Genomic DNA, 24,107 nt, shown 5'->3' on the forward strand with positions numbered 1-24,107 from the left:
CTTCATTTAGAGGGTTTTTTTTTCAGTACAAATATATATAAAAAAGTGTATTTATCAAATTAATTAATTGATTTCATTTAAGGTATCAAATGTTCACATATTAATGATGTAAGACTTCACTGTACTAGCTGTATTGTGTGACAAATAAAGTACCTTTACCTCTCTATAGTTTATTGTTCATATCAATGGATTACCATGTGTGCATATCAGCTTTATTTACTGCTGGGCATGCATCCTGTTTCATGAAGTGATCAGACTTTTTTCAGAAACTTGTAAAGTAATATTAAAACAAAGCTGTGTCAATAAAATGCAATTATTTTACTTCCCTCTCAGACATAAAGGAGCAGAAGTATTATACAAGACTAATGACTAATATATATATTTTATGGTACTCACCAAGTGCAAGGATTGGAAGTCCAGATCCAAACAGTGAGAGTGGTTTCAGGAGTCAGATGCACCTGCTGAGGAGTAACCTGTAGGGGACAGTGAAGCTGCACAGAACGTGAGCAGATTGAGTAAAGAGGGGAAAGAGTAAGGGCTTGAATAGTTTATGAACAGTTTTATGGACCTTTGAATGCTTTCAATAGGAGCTTTTACAGCTCTCTTTATGAGGGAGTGAACATGGATCCCCGAGTACTTCTGTAACCGCTGTACCTCGTAACTCTAAGTGAATGCAGTGAGGTTTTACCACAGAGTGACTGACACATATCTGTAAACTGCAAGACTGAAGTGATCACATGAATCAGCACATCTCATCACACTTGGAAATATGACATTGTTCATTCTTACAATAATGCTGAAAAATAAAAGAACAAAAAGGCCAAACAACCAAAACCAGGCGCTCGAACACGACCTCCCACGTTGTATTTAGCCCTGTAGTGTTCTGTGCACTTTACATCACGACGTATAGAAGATTACAAACTAATCTCAACCTACAAACAACATCGCTGGCATGCAGAGAAAACATGCTTTTCCTGGTATGTTCTTTATCATTAATGAGCGTCTCCGTGGCCCCCTGTATGGGAGTATGTTTTGTGCAGCTCCCATTCTAAACTCTCTTCCTGCACCCCCTTTCCCACCCTCTCCTTCCCTCGACCTGTCAATCAAAGATTGTGATTGAGCCCGTATGGCAGGCAGTCAGTCATCAGCGGTGAAAGTGAGGCCTCATTCTCTGTCCGTCCCGCCCCCTTTTCATGCCCCCTTGCTTCCTAAAGTTTTTCCATCTCACTTTCTCTGAGGCCTCTGGAGTTTTGCTCCTCTGCTGCCGCCGTCCCTGTACAGTTTGTGAAAGCCGCATCTGCAGTGGCAGAGCGTAAATGACTTCAAACATGGGCGTCACAGTACCGTGTTGCCTGGTTCACCTCAAGAAGAAGGAGAAAGGCCCGGTATCATTTCAAAATAAGTCTGAGTTAGTTTTAACAGTCCTCTGCATTTGCCCTTTAAGTGGCTGATGAATAAACATGAGTAGAGTTGGGGCGGGAACTGCATGGGGTTAGGATGAGAAGAGGCCCGGTCTGTGTGTGTGTGAGAGAGTGTGTGTATACGTATTGGGGGGTGAGGGGGGATCGAGGGCAACAGGGGAGCCTTTCTTCCCAGCAGGGCTGCATCTCGTTTAATTGGAGCACTTGTGGCACCATTACCTCCTTTACTCAAACACGTTACTGATGACAAAAGAAAACAGCACTAAGCCTGCCTTTGTTAGCAAGGAGACTGGATGAGGAGATGGATTCCTCACTGCTACTCATGTGTGGGAATCATCCACACTCCCACCGTGGGCTGCCTCTGCCTCTGGCTTCGGCCGAGGTGGGTAGAGGAGCAGAGCACGTGGAAATTACAGCCACCGTCAGAAAATGATTCGACAAACAGCAACTGCATAATTAAACTGTGCGGTGAAATGATCCTCACCACCAAACTTTTGAAAAGTACTCTCTACTACTTTACATTGCAAAAAACAGCAGCGATGTTTACTGCATGAACCCGCAGGAATTCTCTCCCTTAATCCATTTAAAAAAGATTGACTCGAGCATGTGTCTGCAGCCCTGTCAGTGACCTTGCTCTTTTGCTAAACTTTGACCCGAGGTCACGGTGACTAGGCAAGTCTCTGGTTTGTCGTTGGTCACCACAGTGTCCCTAGAGTGCAATAACCGTGTGACCTTTACCCTCAGTCTGACCTCACTCGAGAGAAGACACCGCTACTTCTTAGACGAGGAAAAAAACACTTCCTCTTCTGCTTCTTACTGGAAAATCCAGTATTTTTTTAAGTCTTGAATATTCTCAATTTGTCAAATTCGAATAGTATGTAAGTTGTCCTTCCTTTATTAATTTTCAAAATTACATTACCATTAACAAACTTTTCACTTTTCAAAACAGCATGACATAAATATTCTACAGTTTCTAAATGTACAAATATCACCTTTTGACAAAATCATTCATTTTCAGATCAATGTTAAAAAACTAAATCTGGTAACACTTAATTACCACCTCCCCATGTGCATTTATAAAAACTGTTGACAAATACTGTACATTAATAAACACTTAAAATGTCGACATTGTGTTATGAAACACTACTAAGTGTTTACAGTGGGTGTACATGCTAAATGAGGGGGTTGAAATAAAGTTTAACCAAACATCATTTAAGTCACAGGACAACACAGGCCACACTGACAGGAACGATTCAACTCTGAGCAAATTAAGGTGTGAAAGCTCTAGCGGAAAAATCCTAAAAGTGCAACTCTTGGGTGTGAAGCAAATGTAATACAAAGCATGGACTCAAATATTTCCTGCACAAGTAACCATGGATATGTTACTTGGCTAGTTCAGGCCAGCAATGAGCTGTTCACATCTTGTTTATAATAAGAATAAGAGAAACGTGCAGCTGCACTCCCTGTAAATGTATCATCCTCCCTGTGTTTAAATTAAATTAAAAATTATACTAGAGGCAAGATAATGCCACTCATTTTATATGATATTCAATAGAAATACTTTATTGAATATTTGTGGACTTAAACTGGAAATAAATATATTGTGGAATGAGAAAAGCTAATATTTCACAGGGAGAGATTTGTTCACTTAAAGAAAAAAAAGATATAGAGAAAAGGTAACAGATAAATAGATAACAACATATTTACAATTTGAAAAGTAACAGCTTTTGATTGAGGAGGAATAATAGTATCAAATGAATATTTCTGTTCAACAAAAAAGCCTGTCGTGTGATATAGACAGAGCTCCATCAGGCTCGAGGCCTCGGGTCACTTTGCTCCATGTTGAAATTGGACTCCGCTCTGGGAAAAAAAAAAAAGGGGGGGGGGGGTCACATCATGAGTTAAACACAATGACAATTAATAGTAAAGTTTACTGTGATCCCATATAATATTTAAATTGTATGTAGTTATTATCAAGTCAAATATTTTCTGAATAAAGTTTGGTTTCAAGGTTTGATTCATTTATTTTTTGTATGAGCTGCATTAATCAAAAACACCTTTTTTATTCACTGAAATCTGGCTTTGATGTGCTCATAAATGCAGAAGATAATCACTCTACTGCTTGGATATAATTAATAAAATCTGTCGTGATCCATGGTTCTGTTTTTTTTTTTTCCTGAGTGTATCGTTTACATTTCCACAGAAAATGTGACTCATGTTGCATAACTTCAAGGTCACTTTGAAGAGCTGCACATGCAGAGCTGTGCTGAGAAGAAAAAAAAAACCCCTATCAACAAAAAGCACAGGTGAGGTGAGCCTCACTTGGAAGAGCAGAGCACAGGGCGTGTGTCAGCATTTTATAATCTAGTCCACTGTGAGAGATGGCGACAGGCAGCACAGGCCTGTGTGTCAGCAGTGCCATGCTGTCCACACACACACATCCTTCACTGTGTCTTCATATCGCATTCAACACAAATTCCCAACAAAGGACAGAATTACAATTGGTCACATGAAACCTCTGCAAGTTGGGATGTGCTGCCACCAAGAGGCCATTAACTGCAACACATTTCTCAACAATGAGAACCACTTATACCTGCATCGCTTGTTTGCTATGAAAATAGCATGTGCTCATGACCAGAATGCTGTTATCACACCACCTTATCAGACACTTACACATCTTTGTTCCGCATGTGGTTGTTGTACTGCAGGACGGGTGGGATGTTTTCCTCATCATCAGGAAGCTGTGATGTCAGAATGTCAGAAAATGGAAAATTATGAGCCGTTTCTTTTGTAAATAGAGGTGGTAGAATGACGGTTGCTCATTCAGTAATGGACATAAGTGGAAAAAACTGCCTCAGGGTGTGGAGCCTAAAACAATAACATGTGTCCAACCATGAAAGAAATGTAAGCAAAAGCATGACTAATCTGTTTTTAGTATATACTTGTAGATTCTGAAATCTGTTACATAGATGTTGCTGAAATATATGTATATTTTTGTTGTACTATATATATATATATTTTTTTTTTAAATTTCCGTTTGTATATTTCTTATGATCACAAAAAAAATCCTGAAATTCTTCTGGTTAGAACAGAGAAGTTTGAACAAAGGGACCTGGTAGTGATTATTCAGGATGTGACAATATTATAATTTTGCCTGAAAGGATGAGGATACATCTCCAAATCAAACTGTATCTCTCTAGAAACACTACTCCAACATCATTATCATTAAAAACATTTGCATTCCTGAAGATGCCTGGTGTTTATTTTCTGTACATTCCCATTTCAAACGGCAGAAACATCTTTAAGGCTGTAAAGATTTCTCTCTTACCTCCCAGTAGGGCTCATCATCAAAGCAGTTGTCATCTGCAGGATCTCCCCAGATGGGCAGTCTCAAGATACAACCTAAGAAGAGTACAAATGCATCTGGCATTACACTGTATGCAAACACACCCATCTTTTTCAAACACAGTAATGTCAGTTATCAACATACAGACTGTTTGTATGATCGAACTGTGGTTATTCCTTACCGACAATAATGCCTCCGCCTATACCGAAGCAGATAGCCACACAGAGGCCTGCAGCCTGGTGGCCGCCCTGTCGTGTAGGTATCATGTTTTTGAAATCACCCTCAAAGTCAAAGGTGTTAATCAGCCTTTAATAGAAAAAAAGGAAAATTCACAATATTGTTCTGCAACAAATAGATAAATACTGCTACTTTTTTTTTCATGATTCATAATTTATAGTATCAGTTAAATTATAAATGAAAGCAACCCTGACCTCTGGCTGCTGGTTTCCTAGGATCACTCACCCTTCATGGCCATAAACGGACTCGGACGCAGCTGCAGCAGTAATGGCTCCCACAATCCCCCCTATAACTCCCGGCATGGCATGGAGGTTATGGATACCACATGTGTCCTGGATTTTAAGGTACTTTTCCATGAATGGCTAGAGGAGACATATCATATCGATTAGGATTAGCCGAGTCTAAAGTCTTATCTGGGACTCTAGAGCAGAAAATGCAGTGATCAATGGCAGAGGAGAAATTCCATACAGTGAGGTAGATGTATCCCAGGGTGGAGACGATACCACAGCAAAATCCTACAATCAGAGATCCGTAAGGCATCAGCATGAACTCTGCTGCTGTTCCCACTGCCACACCTCCGGCAAGAGTTGAGTTCTGGATGTGAACCTGAGACACAGAGCAGTGCAGAGAAAATGGTCACAAAAGAAACTGTGCATCAATTTGATATCGCTTCACCGTATCGGGTGGAAAAAATGTGCACACTGTCACTGCAAGGTAACGTTTGTTTAGGTGGGGCACAAATAATGCACATCGCATTTGACACCTTCTCATGGTGATCTGTTTCAGCTGACCGTGCCAACTTAGTAAATGTGCACATCCCCAGTTAGAATGAACACATTGTCTTTACAAAACAGCTCAATCTGTTGGGGACTGACATGAGAGGCAAAAGCTGCTTTCCGTTACCATGTCTAGTTTTCCATGCTTCTGGAAGAGGCTGGAGATGGCCACTGTAGTGAGCACGGTTGAGGCCAAAGCCAGGTAGGTGTTGATGGCGGCTCTGTGCTGCCCGTCCCCGTGGTCTGTGATGGCTGAGTTGAAGCTGGGCCAGAACATCCACAGGAAGAGGGTGCCTGTGCAGAAAGCAGGTAGTTAACAGACAGAGGTCAAAGATCCTAGGAAATTACAAAACAGAAGAATGAGAGGCATTGGTGTTTTTTCTTCTGGGTGTAAAAGAAATATTGCTAAAAATCATATTCACCGATCATAGCAAACACATCTGAGTGGTAGACGGAGCCCTGCAGACGACCGCTCTGGTCCAGATTTGGCCTATAGAGCATCCATGAGATGGAAAGACCATAATATCCTCCAAATGTGTGGATCACCATGGAGCCTCCAGCATCTCTGGCCTTCATTAAAGATAAGATAAGATAAGATAAGAAAGAAAAGCTTAACATTAACTGTAGTAACAGCAATTACAGTACATTTTATAAATCCAAACAACCCAACAACAAAACAGTGATGGTTCCAATTTACGTGTATGAGGTTCAGGATGATGTACTCCTCCACTGCAAACAGTGTGATCCCAAACAGGGTCAGAACCATCAGCTGGACTGGACTGACTTTGCCCAACACTGCCCCATAGGCAATTAAACAGCCCGCCACACAGAAGTCAGCATTGATCAGGCTGAGGGGGGAAAACAGACATACAAACACAATATGAGAAAATCTATAATCTGTGCTGGTCAAATATGAGGCAAGATTTAATTTGGCAATTCTTCTTAGTCATGGCAGCAACTCAATAGAGTAAAACGGATCAGTATCACATTATCCGATTCTGGCTTTCACTTCTTCTTTATTGCATACACAAAGAGAAACATGTATCTGTTGACACGGTGACTTAGCACAACATCAACAGTATCATCATTTCTCAATAAACCGGGTTTCTGTTTACCTTCCAACCACTCAGTCCACAAACACTTCATCTTCGCTGGCTATATTATATCTGTTAGACTGGTTTCTCCACCTCACTGTTGATCCTGGTGTGTTTTTTTGTCTATGATAACCATTCAGGTGGGAATGTATTCCCATCAGAGATATTCACTTGGCTAAACAAAAGAATTGGACTTCAATAACTGTCCTTGCTTTTGATTTCCACAGTTGTGACTGCTTGTGTTAAATCTGTCTTGTGGCCTGAACCATCATCAAAATGAAGGAGAATCAAAAGAAGGGCTTATTTCCTTTCAACTAAGACCTACTTTTCAACTCCAATTTTGATCTTTCCATCACTGTAATCCAGGGAGTGGAACCAGCCTTGCATCAGCAGCGCCCATTGGAGGCCGAAGGCAGCAATGAGGAAGTTGAAGCCGACGGCACCAAAGCTGTACCTCTTGAGAAACGTCATCAGGAAGCCAAATCCAACAAAGATCATCACATGGACATCCTGGAAACCTGGGAGGAAGGTGGGGAAAATATGAATATATTATACATATAATACAATGTCCCCTTCTTGAGGTAGAGCATTGATAATGATCTTAAGTGTTTTAGATGTAAACTGTCATCACTTTATCATTATATCCTTGCAGACATTTGTGTAAAACCGGGTCTCGTAGCTACTCATTGTGTCATTTCTCTTTGTATTTAGTTTCTACTATACCTTTATGCCTTGATTATTATTGTCTATCCTTGGTTTATTACAGACGAACTGCCTCTCTTGTTTGGTCTATAGGAAACTTATAGGTACTTTAAATGCTATATTTAAAGGTGACCTTATATGCCACTGGAGGCAATGAATATACTATAAAGTGTTTGCTTTCACACCACATCCTCGTAGTAGTTCAGGGACATCTTAGGACACATTGCATAAGAAGGGGAAATCAGGCACTAACCCCCTGCGGCTGATATTAACTGTGAGCTGAACTTGTAACATGTGCTACAACCAACAAACAACAGTATGTGGATACCAGCATAATAAAGCCAGTATCGTTTACAACATAACACTGTGACCGCCCGACACATCTTATGGCACATAATAGGTTCCCACTGCACTGTGAAACACTATAGTTTGCATAGAAGAATTTGCAGCAAACGACCCACTGTAATAAAAGCTATACCACAACACACTGAACATATTTTCACCGCTCCAACAACAGAGGCTACAGATGTTTCAGACCACACTCCTGATAGTCTGGCAGCGATGGCTGTGGGTTGAAAAAAACAAAAAGGTCCTGTGACTTCAAGATGAGAGCTTAATAGCACTCAGACAACGACCTGTGTCAGGACATACATCGATCATCCGACATCCAACACCGAACATATCTGAGACGGCTTCGTGAAAGCCTGACACTGACACCCTGGGTGGTGTACAGTGCAACCACACCCATACCTCACTCAGGACAAGACTCTTGGCTGAAATTGTAGCCAATACAGTATATAACAGCAAACATTTTAAAGCCAGACACAGAAAAAAGAGAAAAACGTTGACTTGTCAGGTGGAAAAGGAGCTTTGGGGAGTTGAACCCCAGGGGAAAAGTGAACCTGTGGGCGTCACATCCTTGTCAGCAATGTAGGAAGGAATAATGTTAGGTCAACATAAACAGTAAAGTACAGTATAATCAACTTGTCTAGGTTTTGTAGAAATGGATTTTACTATGATGAAAACAGACAATTTCCAACATAATATTAGTAAAATAAAAATAAAAAAGATGCTCCATAACATTAAACAAGTGACTGGTTTTAATGTTTTGAGTGCTCTGTGTTTTATTTTGACTGAATCGAGCCATAAAAGCATGAAAAATAATTGAAACAACAATTAACGTTTGAAATCAAATTACTACTAATTGAGAATTAACTCTCAAAACGAGCCACAGACATACATCTGTCGGCCACAACATTAAAATCATTCAGCTGGAATGGCTGATCCATGTTGACACTTGGTTAAAGAAATCACATAGGCTATTAGACATTTGGTGGACAGTTTATGAGAAACAGAAAGAAAAAAAAAATCTAAATTAAGTCACTTACTTGGATACCTGAAGTAGAAGTCATTCTCAATGTCACTTGATATATTCTTAGCTTTTCTGTGCTCTATCCAGAATGGACTCGATTCTTCATTGTAACGAATAAACACCCCGAACAAGATGATCATTGCTATCTGCCATACGAAGCAAACTGCTGGAAGACTGAGGCGAACATTAGTATTTTTTGTACGGTCACACAAGTCCCTGAAGCTTTGAACGCAGCCCATTGTGTCCGATTCTCCTCTGTATGTTTTTATGGTGTAAGAGTTGCTGAATTATTCAACTGAGCTGAAACTGGCAAAAGGGACGGACACTTTAAAAGCCCTGAGCATCCTAAGTTCAAGTGCAGATGAACAGAGATGAGGGAGTTTGCTTTAATATGAGGACACTCCCCCACAGTCACACCCTCCACACTGCACCTGGGATGTGGACTCTTTTCACGTGAGGACACGTGTTGAGGTGATCCGTCAATTTGGACATCTCATGATTCTATACGTCTCTTTTCATTTTTGTTTAACTTGTCAAAACTTTGTCCTGACATTACTCAGTACTGCAGCATCAAACTCTACTGCTACAAATGATTTGTGGTGAGAGGAAACTCACTCAGACAGGTGAGAGATGACATTAACATCTTTCACAGAGTTTGTGTTTGTTATATTAACATGGTTAGGTTTGTAGTCAGACCAACAAGAAGAATTATGTACTTCTCGATTATGTACTTTTGAAGTTTTCTTGGAACCCACCCGTCATATATCACAGACACTCTTTACATGCCAGGGAAAGACAAACAATCAGTTTTGAGCAACACATATGACACTTGTTCCTATAGTAAACACAGACAGGCTTGTAACGCACCCACAGGTTGTCTGTTCTCACTGCTAGTTAAGGGGGTGTGGATGTTCCTGTCTGTCCTCTGAAGCATTAACTGTAAATAATCTGTATACATGCAGGGCCCCATTAGAGAGATGCATGACAGGTTTGACTTTGTCAAGCGTCACAGCCCAAGGGTTCAAGGTTGACACAAGGGTCTAGTATTTTTTTCTCTTCTTCAAGTCCAATTGTTTCTGTGCTGTTGTACAAACAAATTGTAAAGTAATCAATTTTACTAGATGTTGAAGCCTTTTTAGTGAGTTTCAGTGTTGAAAGAATTCAGTACACATGAAACTGTTTCAAAAACAATAAAAAAGTGATGCAACTAACCAATATTGGTGAATTATTCACTATGAAAGTATATCATAGTCTTATCCCTGGCAGGAATTCATATTAAGATGGGAAGTCACTGAAGACCTTTCAGAATATTTGTTTGTATCCAACTTCAGTGTTTTGGACATACAGTAGGCTAAAGCTGTAGACCTAGATATTGAACATGATAAAAATGATGCCAACCACTGTGTTTCATCTTGAGTTTTTATGCAGAAAGATGTGATCATCATCAAAGAGGTAGGCTACTCCAGTATTTTCAGAAGAAATGCATTTTTGCTTTCTCCTCAAGAGTTGGATGAATTGATTGATTACAAACTCATATTTGATATGTTGCTGTTGCAAAGAGTTTTATAGTTTGCAGGTCTGACTTTCTCCAAAGGTGATAGATAGATAGATAGATAGATAGATAGATAGATAGATAGATAGATAGATAGATAGATAGATAGATAGATAGATAGATAGATAGATAGATAGATAGATAGATAGATAGATAGATAGATAGATAGATAGATAGATAGATAGATAGATAGATAGATAGATAGATACTTTATTGTCTAGCACCGCTAGATATATAAATTGCTATGCAACCAACAGAGATTTTTGCTCTGCTGTCAATTAGCGAGTTTGACAGTTGCTTTTCAACAGAGTCTTCTTTGTTTCAAAATTTTGTAAATAGTGAGTACACGTGCATTGCAAAATGTAAATAGTGAGTAGTATACATAACGGACTGTCAGATGTAAATAGTCAGGATGTTCAGGGAGTACCTGTTCCAAACATGTGCATGTGCGGAAATGTCAGCTACACAGGACTGGGGGACAATACAGTAACTCCTTCAAGCCATGTTACTGATGCTACCTGAATAAATTCAATACATTCAATGAATTAATTATTGATTAGGAACTATAGGTCAAATGTGATTGTGTTATGTCTGTAAAAGGAAGTAATTTATTAATCTGACAAACTTTAATATTATTATATCAATAGAGGATTCTAAGATGTGCATGCAGGCAATCATACAGTATTTCCAGCATTCTGAGTTCATATATGATATGTATAGAAGACTGGACAATGGATCATTTCATCTCTAAGTAATAACTATAGAGGTTATTTTCTCAACAGAAATAGCATTAATCATATTTGTAGCCACTAAACAATCTATGCAGGGTTAACCTGTGGTGACCAGACACCGACAAGCCCAGGGTATAGGAGAATGGTGGCCATGGGGGTGCCTCTCTTTTGACATCATCATTTATAACATATCTTCATGCCAGCCAGTGTTTATTCAGCAAAGCTACAAAGTCACGTGCCAAGAATTATGATTTCCCACCACACAGAGCATTGGACAGGAGGAAGTGGGCAAAGAAGACAAAATAATAAATATTTATACAATGACTGCCAGGAGGTCTTGATACTCCAGTAACTCGGATGGCTGCAGAATTTTTTTATGCAAACTCATTGTGATACTGTGCTACAAGAACAGTTTATTATAAACAGGGTGTGCATTTTTGTGCTCAGTGAGTCTTATCATTGCAACACATCAAAAGTTAATGACCTAAGTAAACTACTAGCTTCTCTTAATCAAAGTAGCACAAAATCACTGCTAAAATATGTATTGTGAAATCTTTATCTCACTGGGAAAAATGAGCTTGACAGCAGCTAAACATACAATATAACCACTGACTCATTAAATGTCCCTTTCTTAGGTAAAGTTATGGGGAAAAAATAAGAAAATGTATACTTTCTTATGAATCATATTATCTTAGAACCCGCAACACACAGCACAGGTTACAGTGACTTGATTCAGATGAGCTTCTAATCCTTTGACACTGTTGACCATGAAATCCAGATATGAATTTTAAGTCTTTATCATGGATTTTCATATTTTTTCTTTTAATTCATTGGGTTCGCTTTGATAATTTTTTTTTTTTTTAAAAAGGAAAAAGAAAAGTTTTATTGTTTGTTTTTGTAATTTTAACTTTTGCAAACGTTTTTGTCTGCTGGTTTAATCTTGTTCTGTGTGGCACTTGGGGCTGTATGTTTGTATGAAAGGTGATATATAAACTGTAGTATATGATGTTGAATAAATCAATGCACTGGTTTTATACTCGCCACTGAGGAACCTCATTAAAATGAATGAGCGAGTGTCTATGCTCATTGATTTTACTGCTTGGCTTAACACTGCAACCTTGGTGATGCAGTTCTGGCAGATGATGTGCTCTTCAGGGATAATGTCTAACACTAATCCCTCTTGATCAGAGCACCATTGTCAGGTTTGTTGAGGAGACTTTATCATAAGACTGTATTTGTCTGTTTCATTAGCTCAAAATGTGAGTACTAAGATGAGGATGAGAGTAAAGATTACGCTTACACATCTCTAATGTTAATTGCTGGTTCTTCAGTCTGTTTCATAGCTGTCATCTTGAGTTGTTACAGCAGTAAAAGCACAGATGTCACCGACTGCAATAAGACAGTGAGCCAATGTGCTCTGCAGCCAAAGCAACTAAATGGACATCATCCATTAATTTCATAATTTACTCTACTGTGACATGTCCAACTGTTTCCAGTGAAAATATTATTGTAGCTACAAATAACCTCTATAAATCTTTGTTTAGCCCTGATAAAACAATAAGCCACACCTTCAGCCATGTTCGGTCTCACGCGTTGTTGTCAGCATTATCAGCGATAGTCAGTCTAGACTGCTTTTCTGATAAATGATCCCACCCTTGAGACTGAGTCATCATGAAAGCAACACATTTTGATTTGGTGTCATTTTTCAACAAGTTGTCTCTGTAAGCTCACCTTGTTATGTTGTTCTGGGAGTCCATGTTCAACAGGAAACATCACAAGGTCTTCACGGGACATAATCTGACCTGTTTTAAGTGTAAAGAGCAAAATTAATGATGGCTTTGTCCCACGCCAACATCCCAGTCAGATGTGACAGGAAACCAGTATGAACAAGGTTGAACAACAACAAAAAACCCCAGCTATTATAAAAATACTGTGAGATGCAACTAAAAAAGAAGAAGAAGAAGAAGAAGAAAGAAATACAACAATTGTATTTTTGATTCAGTGTTTGTTTTGTTTTATTTGATACCAGTCATTGTAATAAATCAATTAGTCCATTAAAGTACACTCTCATTAGTTGCAGGCATATACAATGGCATATGATGTTGCAGTATAGGGAATTAAGGCCTTCCCAAGTCCAGTCAAGATATTTTCATGTTTTCTAACTTTACATCTTCACTGAAACACTGAAAACTGAAATGTGTGTCTTGGGCACAAAGTTTACCAAGGCGTATTTTCTTTTGTTATATTACATTATAAAACAAGTAAATGGCGAATAAGCTGCTGTTCCAACTTGTGAAACTCCTCAGCAGGCAGGAGATAACTTTGAATTATATCTTTAATGTCTTTCTCAGTAGTTAGCTCATAGTCCTTCTTGTTCTTAAATGGTAAATGTCCAGCCAGCTCACAGAGAGCAACGTTGAAGGCAGACTCCTCTTTGGCACCGAAGCAGGATATCCTGGGCCACACAGCGATGCGCACACCTTTTCTTGAACAGTTTTGTGTGACATCACAAGGCGGACACCCTCTAGTCATGAACAAGTTGTGAGCAATATTGCCAGTCACAAGAAAGTCTGTCACTTCACAGATGGCTGTGGCCACTTTCTCCACATCCTCTGCTTCTGCGTAAAACAAAAACCCGGTGGGAAAGTCCAAAGACCGGTAAAATCCCTTTTCAGGAAGCAGTGGTTTGACTGGCATGGATTCAATCTTGAGCTCGTGGTCCAGGTAATAGCCATGTAGGTGTAAATGATTGACAGACGCAAATGCTCCTAAGCTGTTGAACCCCACACGAAAGCCAGGGTCGGAGCTCAGCAGCACAGACTCGATACCCACCTGGATGGTGAACCGGGTCAGGATCTGCGGTAAACAACACGACGGGTTGGGGACAAAGAGACAGTGTCCAAACTCCAAAGGACTGACATTGACCAGCACCGTCATCCTCCAGGGCTGAGCCAACGGTGCACCGTGACACTCCTCTCTGTCTCTCTCTCTGTCCTTTATCATCTCAAATATAACCTCCTCTGCGTTGATCTTGTTAAAGTTAAACTGCCTGGCATTGAACTCCTGCTGGACGCTCTGTATCTCCTGAGGCTTTCTCCTCTCTATTCCTCTTTGAATGTTCAACTGGGCAACGAAGCCACGCGCACCCGGCACGATGCGTGTTTGCAAGTCAGTCAGCTGATAGCGGAAAAGCCCTCTCTCCATCCTGTCCGTCCAGCCGGCCTGGAGGCTCTCGTCAAACCTCGTTGCCGCCGCTGGTGCCATCCCAGATGTGTTGTCACCGCTCCGCCGCACGTCTGTCACAAAATCCTGGTTCGTGTACACAAACGGGAGCGGCATGATTACAGATGCTGCTGGAGCAGCAGAGCATGGAGCAGAAGGACTTCTGCTTCTTCTTCTGCTTGTAGCTTTCCGGTGGTTGGCCTCCAGCATTTGGTGCATTACCGCCACCTTCTGCTCTGGAGTGTGGATCAGACATTACACCCTGATTCCCGACACACAATATACGATACACAAATACTTTCTTTCTTTTTTTTAAATCCCCGTGAATGGAGAAAATCACTTTCAAACTAAGGAACCAATTTTTTTTAAAAAAAGAAAACTGGTCAAAATGGCTCACCCATGTGTCAACTGCAAGACCTGATTTTGTATAAATGTCAAAAGTAAGGTCAAATCCTTTAATAGAAAATTATTTTCTCTATTTCCAACAGCATAATGTTATGTTTGTATGATGTACTAATGACATGAACTAATGTCCAAATCCTCATGTTATGTTGTGTCATGTTGTGTTATGTTATGTTGTGTCATGTTGTGTTATGTTATCGGTATGTTATGTGTCTTGTGCCCAGTGGGTGCATGTGTTATCAAAAGAAAAATGAATTAAAAAAATCCATCACTACTCTGATTCTCGATTGAATTGAACTGAATTGATTTTAATTAAATGTAGCTACATAATGAAATGAATACTGATTTCTTTCTTTTAAAATCCCAAAGTCTCTGAAGCTTATAATATAAAGATGACTCTTTTGTCAGTTTATATCCATTATTTGTTGAAGTTCATTTGAGATTTGCCTATTTTCTTTTTATGCTTATCTTTTATTTTTATTTTCATACTGTTATTTATGTTTATGTTTAACACCTGATGTGTTTTGTGAATATAGAAAACTGCCTTATTGTTTGTATCTTTACATGTTTATTAAGAAAAACATTGTCAAATCCATCATCGCACACATTTCTCAGGCAAATGTAATGCATGTATCATAAGAAAAGTATTTTGTACCCTATACCTATTATCATAAGGGCTAACCATTTTCAGTTAAAATGTGCACACACACCCATCCACTCCCAAACAAACACACAAATAAATGTTTCTAGAAGTTATCTTAACTGTCAAGCCATGTGGGTAAACCCCTTATATCTAGAATGGTATGTGTACAATATTTAAATGTTGAGCAATGCCCCAGTTTTCCCCCGCTGACTTATGTAGGCTCAACTAACTTTGAAAGCATGAGCAGCTGGCCAGTCCGGCAACATGGTTATTTTAGTCACCACATGCTTTTGGAGATAAAGCAGGCAGTGATTGGCAGAGCTGTGTATGTCTGCGACAGAGTGTCGGGGATCACCACAGTGGATGCTTCATAACTGAACTAGCTGGATTTTAAATCTTTAGGCGACATTTCTCACAAAACGACAAGTGAGAGGAAGGATGGACACAAACAAAGATGCAGTAAGTACAGTTATGTTTATAAATGTAATAGGCTACTTGCAAAGAATATTTAAAAAGTCATTGAAATGCAGCAAAAGTTGAGGGCAGCTCAGATTTTCTCCTTTTTTTATTGTGCTTTTTAGCAAAGTGAACTGCTTTAAAGCTATTGAGAGTTTTGAAACTTAATAATAGAGTTTTATCTGCGCAGATGGCTGTGTGGTCCAGCATGCCTCTAGTTATTTTTATCACCAACAAGAGTTTCTGTTACAACACCTCAAACCCAACACAGTAATAGACAGTAATAGAGGGACCCCGCCCCCTCTCTCTTATAACTGGCTTATAATGTTACTTTTGTCAAAATCATATTATGATGAAATATATAGCATTTTTTTGTTTGTGATTATGAAAGAAAACAAAAAATAAAGCTCACACACTAAATATAAATGTGACCCCACAGACTGACAATCAGCTCACAGCAGTGGATTCCCAGTCATCCTCCACACGCATTGTCAGAGGTATGTCATGTGTTCAACTTATCACTTACTAACCCAGATAGTATTTATGCATGCTCTACCTTATATTAAAAAAGAGGGTAACACTTTATGATAAGTACACACTATTAAGCATTAGTTAAGCATTAAATACTGAATTCATCATTTATAACACATGAATACTCATTAGCATGTAGTTTATAAACACAGTTAAAAATGTTTTATTCATCATTGATAAGCACTAACTGTATTTATAAACTACATACTAATGAGTATTAATTTGTTATAAATGAAGAATTGAGTATTTATTAATGCTTAACTAATGCGTAATAGTGTGTACTTATTAGAAAGTGTTACCAAAAAGAGATTTGGTAATGAAGCTAAAAGAAAACTAATTGTTTTAAACAATAGAGACTCATATCCATATCCCAGAAATCCATTATTGTTAGTCTGCCTTCGATTGTTATTTACTGTTTTCCAGAATACATAAATATGTAATTCATCCAGATTTTGAAATGGATTGATGAGTTTAAGGCAATAGATTGTTGATGATTTGTCTCATCAATAACCACTTGATCATGTATAATTTGGTATAATTATTTATAACTTATTTAATCCTCACAACAGGTCCACCTGACACTGCAGAGAACAGAGAAAACAACCAAAGGCTACCACCTGGCTCTGCGACAGATACAGAAAATGCCATTAAGCCAACTCTCGAGATAACTTTCAGCACATTCAGTATCAAGAATGGTGAAAATCTGAAAGTAGAGATCCCAGTGTTTGGGCAACCAGCACCCAAGATCGAATGGAAAATAGATGGTCAGTTATTAAAAGAGTCATCAAGGTTAGAGATTTCAACTACCCCCTCCTTAACAGTTCTTCATATCAGACATGCTGCCAGGGAGCACTCTGGTCAATACTCAGTCAAGGCAAGCAACAGTGCTGGGACATTTACAGGAGAAATCGCTGTGGTCGTTCTTGAAAAACCAGACCCACCCACAGGACCTGTGAGGATCGATGAGGTCAATTCTGACTATGTTACCATCTCCTGGGAGCCACCTGAATACACAGGAGGGTGTCAGCTAGACAACTACGTAGTGGAGAAACGTGAGACTACATGTACAGAGTGGCAGACTGTGTCAGCAACAACAGTTAGAACTACAATCAAGGTCACCAAGCTGAAGACAGGGAGTGAATACCAGTTTAGAGTGTTTGCAGAAAATCGGTATGGAAAGAGTACTGCAATCACGTCTCCTATTGTAACTGCACAGTATCCATTCAGTGTGCCTGCTTCTCCTGGCACCCCGCTTGTGTCAACAGTGACAAAGTACAGCATGGTTGTTGAATGGGAGCCTCCGACCAGAGATGGAGGAAGCCCCGTCATCGGCTATCACCTTGAACGCAAAGAGAAGAACAGCATTTTATGGACCAAGTTGAACAAGCTTGTAATTCCCAATGCTCGCTTCAAAACGAGTGGGCTGCAGGAAGGCATCGAGTATGAATTCAGAGTCTTTGCTGAGAACATTGCTGGACTCAGCCCATCTAGCAAGACATCAGAGTGTTATGTTGCAAGAGACCCATGCGATCCGCCCGGTAAACCTGAAGCTGTTGTAATCACAAGAGAGAACATCACACTTGAGTGGGCGAAACCCAAGTATGACGGTGGAAGCACCATTACAGGTTACGTTGTGGAAAAGAGAGAGCTCCCAGATGGCAGATGGATGAAGGCGAACTTCACCAATGTTATCGAGAATCAGTTCGCAGTCACAGGTCTGACAGAAGGTGAAAGCTATGAGTTTAGAGTAACAGCCAAGAATGGTGCTGGAGTTTGGAGCGCACCCTCAGAAAGTGTAAAGATCACCGCTCAGGATGTAATCGAAGGACCCACAGCATTCATTGATCAGAAATTCAAGAGCGTCACCGGTGTCCAGGCTGGTGAGACATTTGTTGTTGAAGCTGATTACTTTGGGAAGCCTCTTCCTGATGTAACATGGCTGAAGGACGGAAAAGAAATTGACAAGGCCACAATGAGAATGGAGATCAAAAACACCCTCACTCACACAACCCTGACTGTCAGGGACTCTACACGAGCAGATGGGGGTCACTTTGTATTAATCCTTAGTAACACTGGTGGAACTACATCTGTGCCAGTTAATGTGAGAGTCCTGGATAGACCTGGTCCTCCTGATGGGCCTCTGAGGGTGAAATTTGTCAGTGCAGAGAGGTGTAACCTTAACTGGAATCCCCCTGTAAATGATGGCGGTGCCTGTGTTTCCCAATACATCATTGAAAAACGGGAGACCAGCCGTGTCACGTGGACAGGAGTTGACACTCAAGTTGAAGCTGTCAGTTACAAAGTGTCAAAACTTGTGCCTGGCAAAGAGTATATATTCAGAGTAGCTGGAGTGAATAAATTTGGTGTTGGTGAATTTTTGGAGTCGGACCCCATCATCGCACAGAATCCTTTCAAAACACCAAGTGCACCTTCTACCCCTATGGCCAGCGCTGTGACTGGAGACTCCATAGCACTAACATGGGAAAGGCCAGAGAGTGACGGGGGCTCAGAGATCGATGGATACATCTTGGAGAAGCGTGACAAAGAGGGTGTCAGGTGGACTAAATGTAACAAGAGAAGACTGAACGATTTGCGTTTCCGATGCACAGGGCTCACTGAAGGACATTACTATCAGTTCAGAGTAATGGCAGAAAACGCTGCTGGTGCAGGTGCACCCAGCGAGCCAAGTGAGTATATAAAAGTCTGTGAAGCTACTTACCCACCTGGTCCCCCCACCAACCCTAAAGTGACGGACTACTCTAGCAGCACAGTGTCTCTGACCTGGTCAAAGCCTATTTATGATGGTGGAGCAGCCATCAATGGATTTGTAGTTGAGTGTAAAGAAACAGATGAGGATGAGTGGACTGTATGCACACCAAGCGCAGGTGTAGCGGAAACAAACTACGCCGTAAAGAGACTGAAAGAAAATGCAGAGTACAATTTTCGCATTTGTGCAATGAATGCCGCTGGAATTGGAGAGTATGTGGATCTACCCGGGTCTGTGAAAGCAGCTGAAAAACTGGAGGCCCCTGAGATTGAGTTGGACTCGGCCTTGAGGAAGATTGTGAATGTTCGAGCCTGTTCCACGTTACATCTTTCTGTTAATATTAAAGGAAGGCCAGAGCCTGAGGTTAAATGGTCAAAGGAAGGTGGCGCTTTAAGTGAACGAGCTCAAATTGAGGTAACAAACTCCTACACAGCGCTACTGATTGAGAATGTTAACAGAAACGATACAGGAAAGTATGTGTTGACTGCTGAGAATTGCAATGGCACTAAATCTGCATTCATCAACGTCAGAGTGTTAGACTCTCCCAGCGCACCAACAAACCTAGAGGTGAAGGAGGTAAAGAAAGACTCTGTGACCATCTCCTGGGAGACACCGCTCATTGATGGAGGAACAAAGATTTCACACTACATTGTAGAGAAGCGAGAGGAGGCTAGAAAGGCCTTCACAAGTGTCTGTAGCACCTGTGTCAGAAACTCATACAAGATTGACAATCTCCAGGAAGGAAGCTTTTATTATTTCCGTGTTCTGGCTGTGAACGAGTTTGGGGCTGGACTTCCAGTGGAGACCACTGAACCTGTTAAAGTGTCTGAGGCTCCTCTGCCTCCTGGCAAAATCACACTCAGTGATGTTACAAGCAACACTGTGAAACTCTCCTGGGAGAAGCCAGACCATGATGGTGGAAGTAAAATCACACGCTATATAGTAGAAATGCAAGCCAAGGGAGATGACACATGGACAATATGTGCAGAGAGTAAAGCACTGGAAGTGACTGCCACTGGGCTGACAAGGGGAAAGGAGTACTTCTTTAGGGTAAGCGCTGTGAATGAAAAGGGAAGGAGTGAACCAAAGTCGCTGTTGGCACCTGTTGCTGTAAAGGATACTAGTGCTGGGCCCATTATTAATTTGCTCTCCAACACATTCAGTGTGAAGGCAGGTAATGATTTAAAGATTGAGGTCCCATTCAAAGGTGTACCGCCACCAACTGTAGCCTGGAAAAAAGATGGCAACATACTGAAAGAGACAAGCAGAGTAAATGTGCAAACATCTGACTCGGCATCTCAGATCATGATCAAAGAAGCCACCAGGGTAGACGTCGGTGTCTACGAGGTGACTCTCAGCAATTCTGTGGGAATCACATTTGCTGAAATTTTAGTTAATGTCTTTGAAAGACCTGGACCACCATGCGACCTGAGTGTGGATGAAGTGAGCGCAGACTTCGTGTCTTTGTCTTGGCAGCCACCACATTATACTGGCGGATCTGAAATCACTAATTATGTTGTTAAGAAGAGAGATACAGGGAGCACAGCTTGGCAGACTGTGTCAGCAACCATTGCAAGAACATCAATCAAAATTTCTCGTCTGACACAAGGTACTGAATATCAGTTTTGTGTTGCTGCAGAGAATCGCTACGGCAAGAGCCAGTTTGTTGAATTTGAACCGGTTGTTGCCCAGTATCCCTTCAAGTCTCCTGGTCCACCAGTCAACCTCCATGTGGTACAGGCCTCAAAGTCTGTAATGGTCATTGCTTGGAGCAAACCAGACAGTGATGGTGGAAGCCCTATCATTGGATACCATATTGAATGCAAAGATCAAAGCAGTATTCTGTGGACAAAGTTAAACAGAAACCCAGTGACTGAGAACCAGTTCAAGGTAACAAGTGTTGAAGAGGGTCTGATATATGAGTTCCGTGTTTATGCTGAGAATATGGCAGGTGTTGGACCCTGCAGCACGGCATCTGATCCTGCAGCTGCAAGAGACCAGTGTGATCCCCCATGCAACCTCACAGTCACCAATATAACCAACAGCTCAGTTTCCCTGTCATGGGATAAACCAGAATATGACGGTGGGGCTAAAATAACTGGTTACATTGTTGAGCGTAAAGAGCTGCCAGAGAACTGCTGGCTTAAGTGCAACTTTACCAACTTGCTGGACACCTTCCTGGAGGTGACCGGCCTCACAGAGGGAGAACAGTACGATTTCCGTGTGATTGCAAAGAATTCAGCGGATCTCTTAAGCGCACCGTCTGAAACCACAGGACCTGTGACTGTACAGCCTGATGTAGAGCCACCCAAAATAATCTTGGAGGACAAACTCAGACAGGTGGTTATTGTCAAAGCCGGAGATTTCCTCAAAATGGATGCTGACATCTCTGGCCGCCCTAATCCTACAGTGTTTTGGTTGAAGAATGGTAGAAATATTGGCACCAAGGGAAGGATTGAGGTAACCGCAACAAAGTCACATACCTCGCTACTCATCAGAGAAAGTGTTAGGAAAGACTCTGGGCAGTATACCCTGACACTACAGAATACCGGCGGTACCACATCTAAAGTTATCACCATCAAAGTCTTGGATAGGCCCGGCCCACCTGCTGGACCTCTGGAAGTGTCTGGACTCTCAGCAGAGAAATGCACCCTGTCTTGGGGACCCCCTAATGAGACTGGTGGTGCTGAGATCATGTACTACATTGTGGAGAAGTGTGAAACCAGCCGTGTCTCCTGGACTCTTATGTATGATGACATGATGGCAACTACTTGCAAGATAACCAAGCTGCTCAAAGGAAATGAATACCTCTTTAGAGTGAGGGCAGTGAACAAATATGGGGAGGGTGAGACGTTGGAAAGTGAGCCCATCAGGGCGATGGATCCTTTTACTATCCCATCTGCTCCGACGGATGTTGAGGTCACGAGTGCAACCAGCGACTGTATGACTATTTGCTGGAAGAGACCTGCCTCTGATGGTGGTAGCCGAATCAGTGGTTACGTCATAGAGAAGAGGGAGAAGCAGGGCGTCCGCTGGGTAAGAGTCAACAAAAAGCCAATCTATGACTCACGAGTCAAAGCCTCTGGTCTGCATGAGGGATGTGAGTATGAATTCAGAGTCTTTGCTGAGAATGCTGCAGGGCTAAGTGAACCCAGTCTCTCGTGCCCGCTGACCCTCGCAGAGGATCCAAAGTTTCTACCTTCCCCTCCAACGAAGCCAATCATAGTTGATTCAACAAGATCCTCAATCACTCTGTCGTGGAACAAGCCGTTGTTTGATGGTGGAGCAGAGGTAACAGGGTATAAAGTTGAATTCAGGAAATCAGCAGAAGAAGACTGGACTGTTGGCATTCATAACACAGATAAAACAGAGCTGACTGTAAGTGGACTCACATCCGGGGAAGAATATGTTTTTATTGTCAGATCCATAAATAAGATTGGCATCAGTGAGCCCAGTCCAGAAACAGATCCTCAAGTAGCCATCGAGAGAGAGGAGGAGCCCAAGTTTGATGTCACACCTGAGATGAGGAAGACTTTACTCGTTAAGGATGGCGGCTCCTTTACCTTGACTGTGCCTTTCACAGGTAAACCTGTCCCCACTGTGTCATGGGACAAGGCAGATGTGGATCTGAGGGTAAGAGGACTCATCAACACCACCAGTCTCACCACCTCTATCACAGTGGAAAGGTCAACACGTGATGACTCTGGCAAATACACAGTCAAACTGCAAAATGTCGCTGGATCTGCCTCTTTGACCTTGAATGTGAGGGTTTTGGATTCCCCTGGTCCACCTGCTCATATTACAGTTAAGGATGTGACGAAAAACTCTGCTACTGTCACCTGGGACATTCCTGAGAATGAGGGAGGAGCTCCTGTCAAACACTATATTGTGGACATTCGGGACCTCAGCAGAAAAGGGTGGACAAGACTCACAGACAAATGCCGCCGACTGTCCTACAGGGTGTCAGACCTGGAGGAGGGAGGAATCTACTTCTTCAGAATCACTGGAGAAAATGAGTATGGCGTCGGCGTTTCAGCTGAGACCAAGGAGGGAACGAAAATGACAGGTACAATCTGAGGAGAATAAAATCAGAAGTGTTGTTAACAAAAATTTAAAGTAGTGTAAAAGATGTGAGAGAATGAAGAGATATATTTAGTGCATAGGGCTACAATTTGATTGCTTGAAAGGTAATTGTTTTTATTCTTCTGTTTCAGATACAACAGACTGGGACACAAATCCAGGAGCTTAGATTGTCTCTCTTCCTGTGCTAATTTAATCATTTCCTGATCTCTCTGCTGGGATCTTAATTAATTTTTCATTTATAGTAGGCCTACACATTTTGTAGTATTATTAGCACAGATATAAACACGTGTAAACATTTTACCAGTTAACTGATGATCTATTAGTAAATATTGCCAATAGTTGCTGTCTTGTAGGTATATCATTAAGTTGTTTTTTTTTATGTTTGTAAGCTGATTGATGACTCATGCTAATTTTGTGTATAGAAGATAATATACTAAAACACCAATTTAGTTTGTTTCTGCTGCGAAACAAGAGTGAGACAATACCTGTGGTAAAACTATAATAAAGCAAAAATGATTATAATGTTGTGGGTCTGCTTGGACTTTTGATGAAAAAGACTTTCTACAAGAAGAATAGAGCAATAAATTAATCACTTCAGACAAGCCAAACAATAAAAATGAACAAAGAAAATGCAATCCAATGCCAAGTGACATAAAGTCACGGTTAAACCTGGAAGATTTTGATTCATGACACCAAACCAAAATGTTATTAAAAGAAAAGGAAAAATGTTCAAAAGTAGGCCTAAGTTACTTGTTTTGAAGTAATGTCGTTT

General features: G+C 40.9%; 3 protein-coding genes across 3 annotated transcripts; 1 reads left to right on the forward strand and 2 right to left on the reverse strand.

Annotated features, from left to right (window-relative positions):
- Positions 1 to 2,314: 2,314 nt before the first annotated feature.
- Positions 2,315 to 9,306, reverse strand: rhcgb (Rh family C glycoprotein b). Its single transcript, XM_085779594.1, has 11 exons — positions 8,965 to 9,306; positions 7,200 to 7,392; positions 6,478 to 6,628; positions 6,203 to 6,350; positions 5,908 to 6,074; positions 5,473 to 5,610; positions 5,230 to 5,366; positions 4,949 to 5,073; positions 4,750 to 4,823; positions 4,095 to 4,162; positions 2,315 to 3,281 (listed from the first exon to the last, which is right to left on the reverse strand). The coding sequence occupies exons 1-11, from the start codon at positions 9,185 to 9,187 to the stop codon at positions 3,230 to 3,232; spliced, it is 1,476 nt and encodes a 491-aa protein (XP_085635720.1). The 5' UTR covers positions 9,188 to 9,306; the 3' UTR covers positions 2,315 to 3,229.
- Positions 9,307 to 13,306: 4,000 nt separating this feature from the next.
- gdpgp1 (GDP-D-glucose phosphorylase 1) lies at positions 13,307 to 14,581 on the reverse strand. The gene has a single exon (XM_085779596.1). The coding sequence runs from the start codon at positions 14,568 to 14,570 to the stop codon at positions 13,482 to 13,484; it is 1,089 nt and encodes a 362-aa protein (XP_085635722.1). The 5' UTR covers positions 14,571 to 14,581; the 3' UTR covers positions 13,307 to 13,481.
- Positions 14,582 to 15,756: 1,175 nt separating this feature from the next.
- On the forward strand, positions 15,757 to 23,854 carry LOC146986037 (titin-like). Its single transcript, XM_085779597.1, has 4 exons — positions 15,757 to 15,957; positions 16,394 to 16,451; positions 17,055 to 23,318; positions 23,467 to 23,854. The coding sequence occupies exons 1-4, from the start codon at positions 15,937 to 15,939 to the stop codon at positions 23,499 to 23,501; spliced, it is 6,378 nt and encodes a 2,125-aa protein (XP_085635723.1). The 5' UTR covers positions 15,757 to 15,936; the 3' UTR covers positions 23,502 to 23,854.
- The last annotated feature ends 253 nt before the right edge of the window (positions 23,855 to 24,107 follow it).

This window comes from Trachurus japonicus, chromosome 6, assembly GCF_045865225.1.
Source record: "Trachurus japonicus isolate A0001 chromosome 6, Traja_1.0".
Lineage (NCBI taxonomy): Eukaryota > Metazoa > Chordata > Actinopteri > Carangiformes > Carangidae > Trachurus > Trachurus japonicus.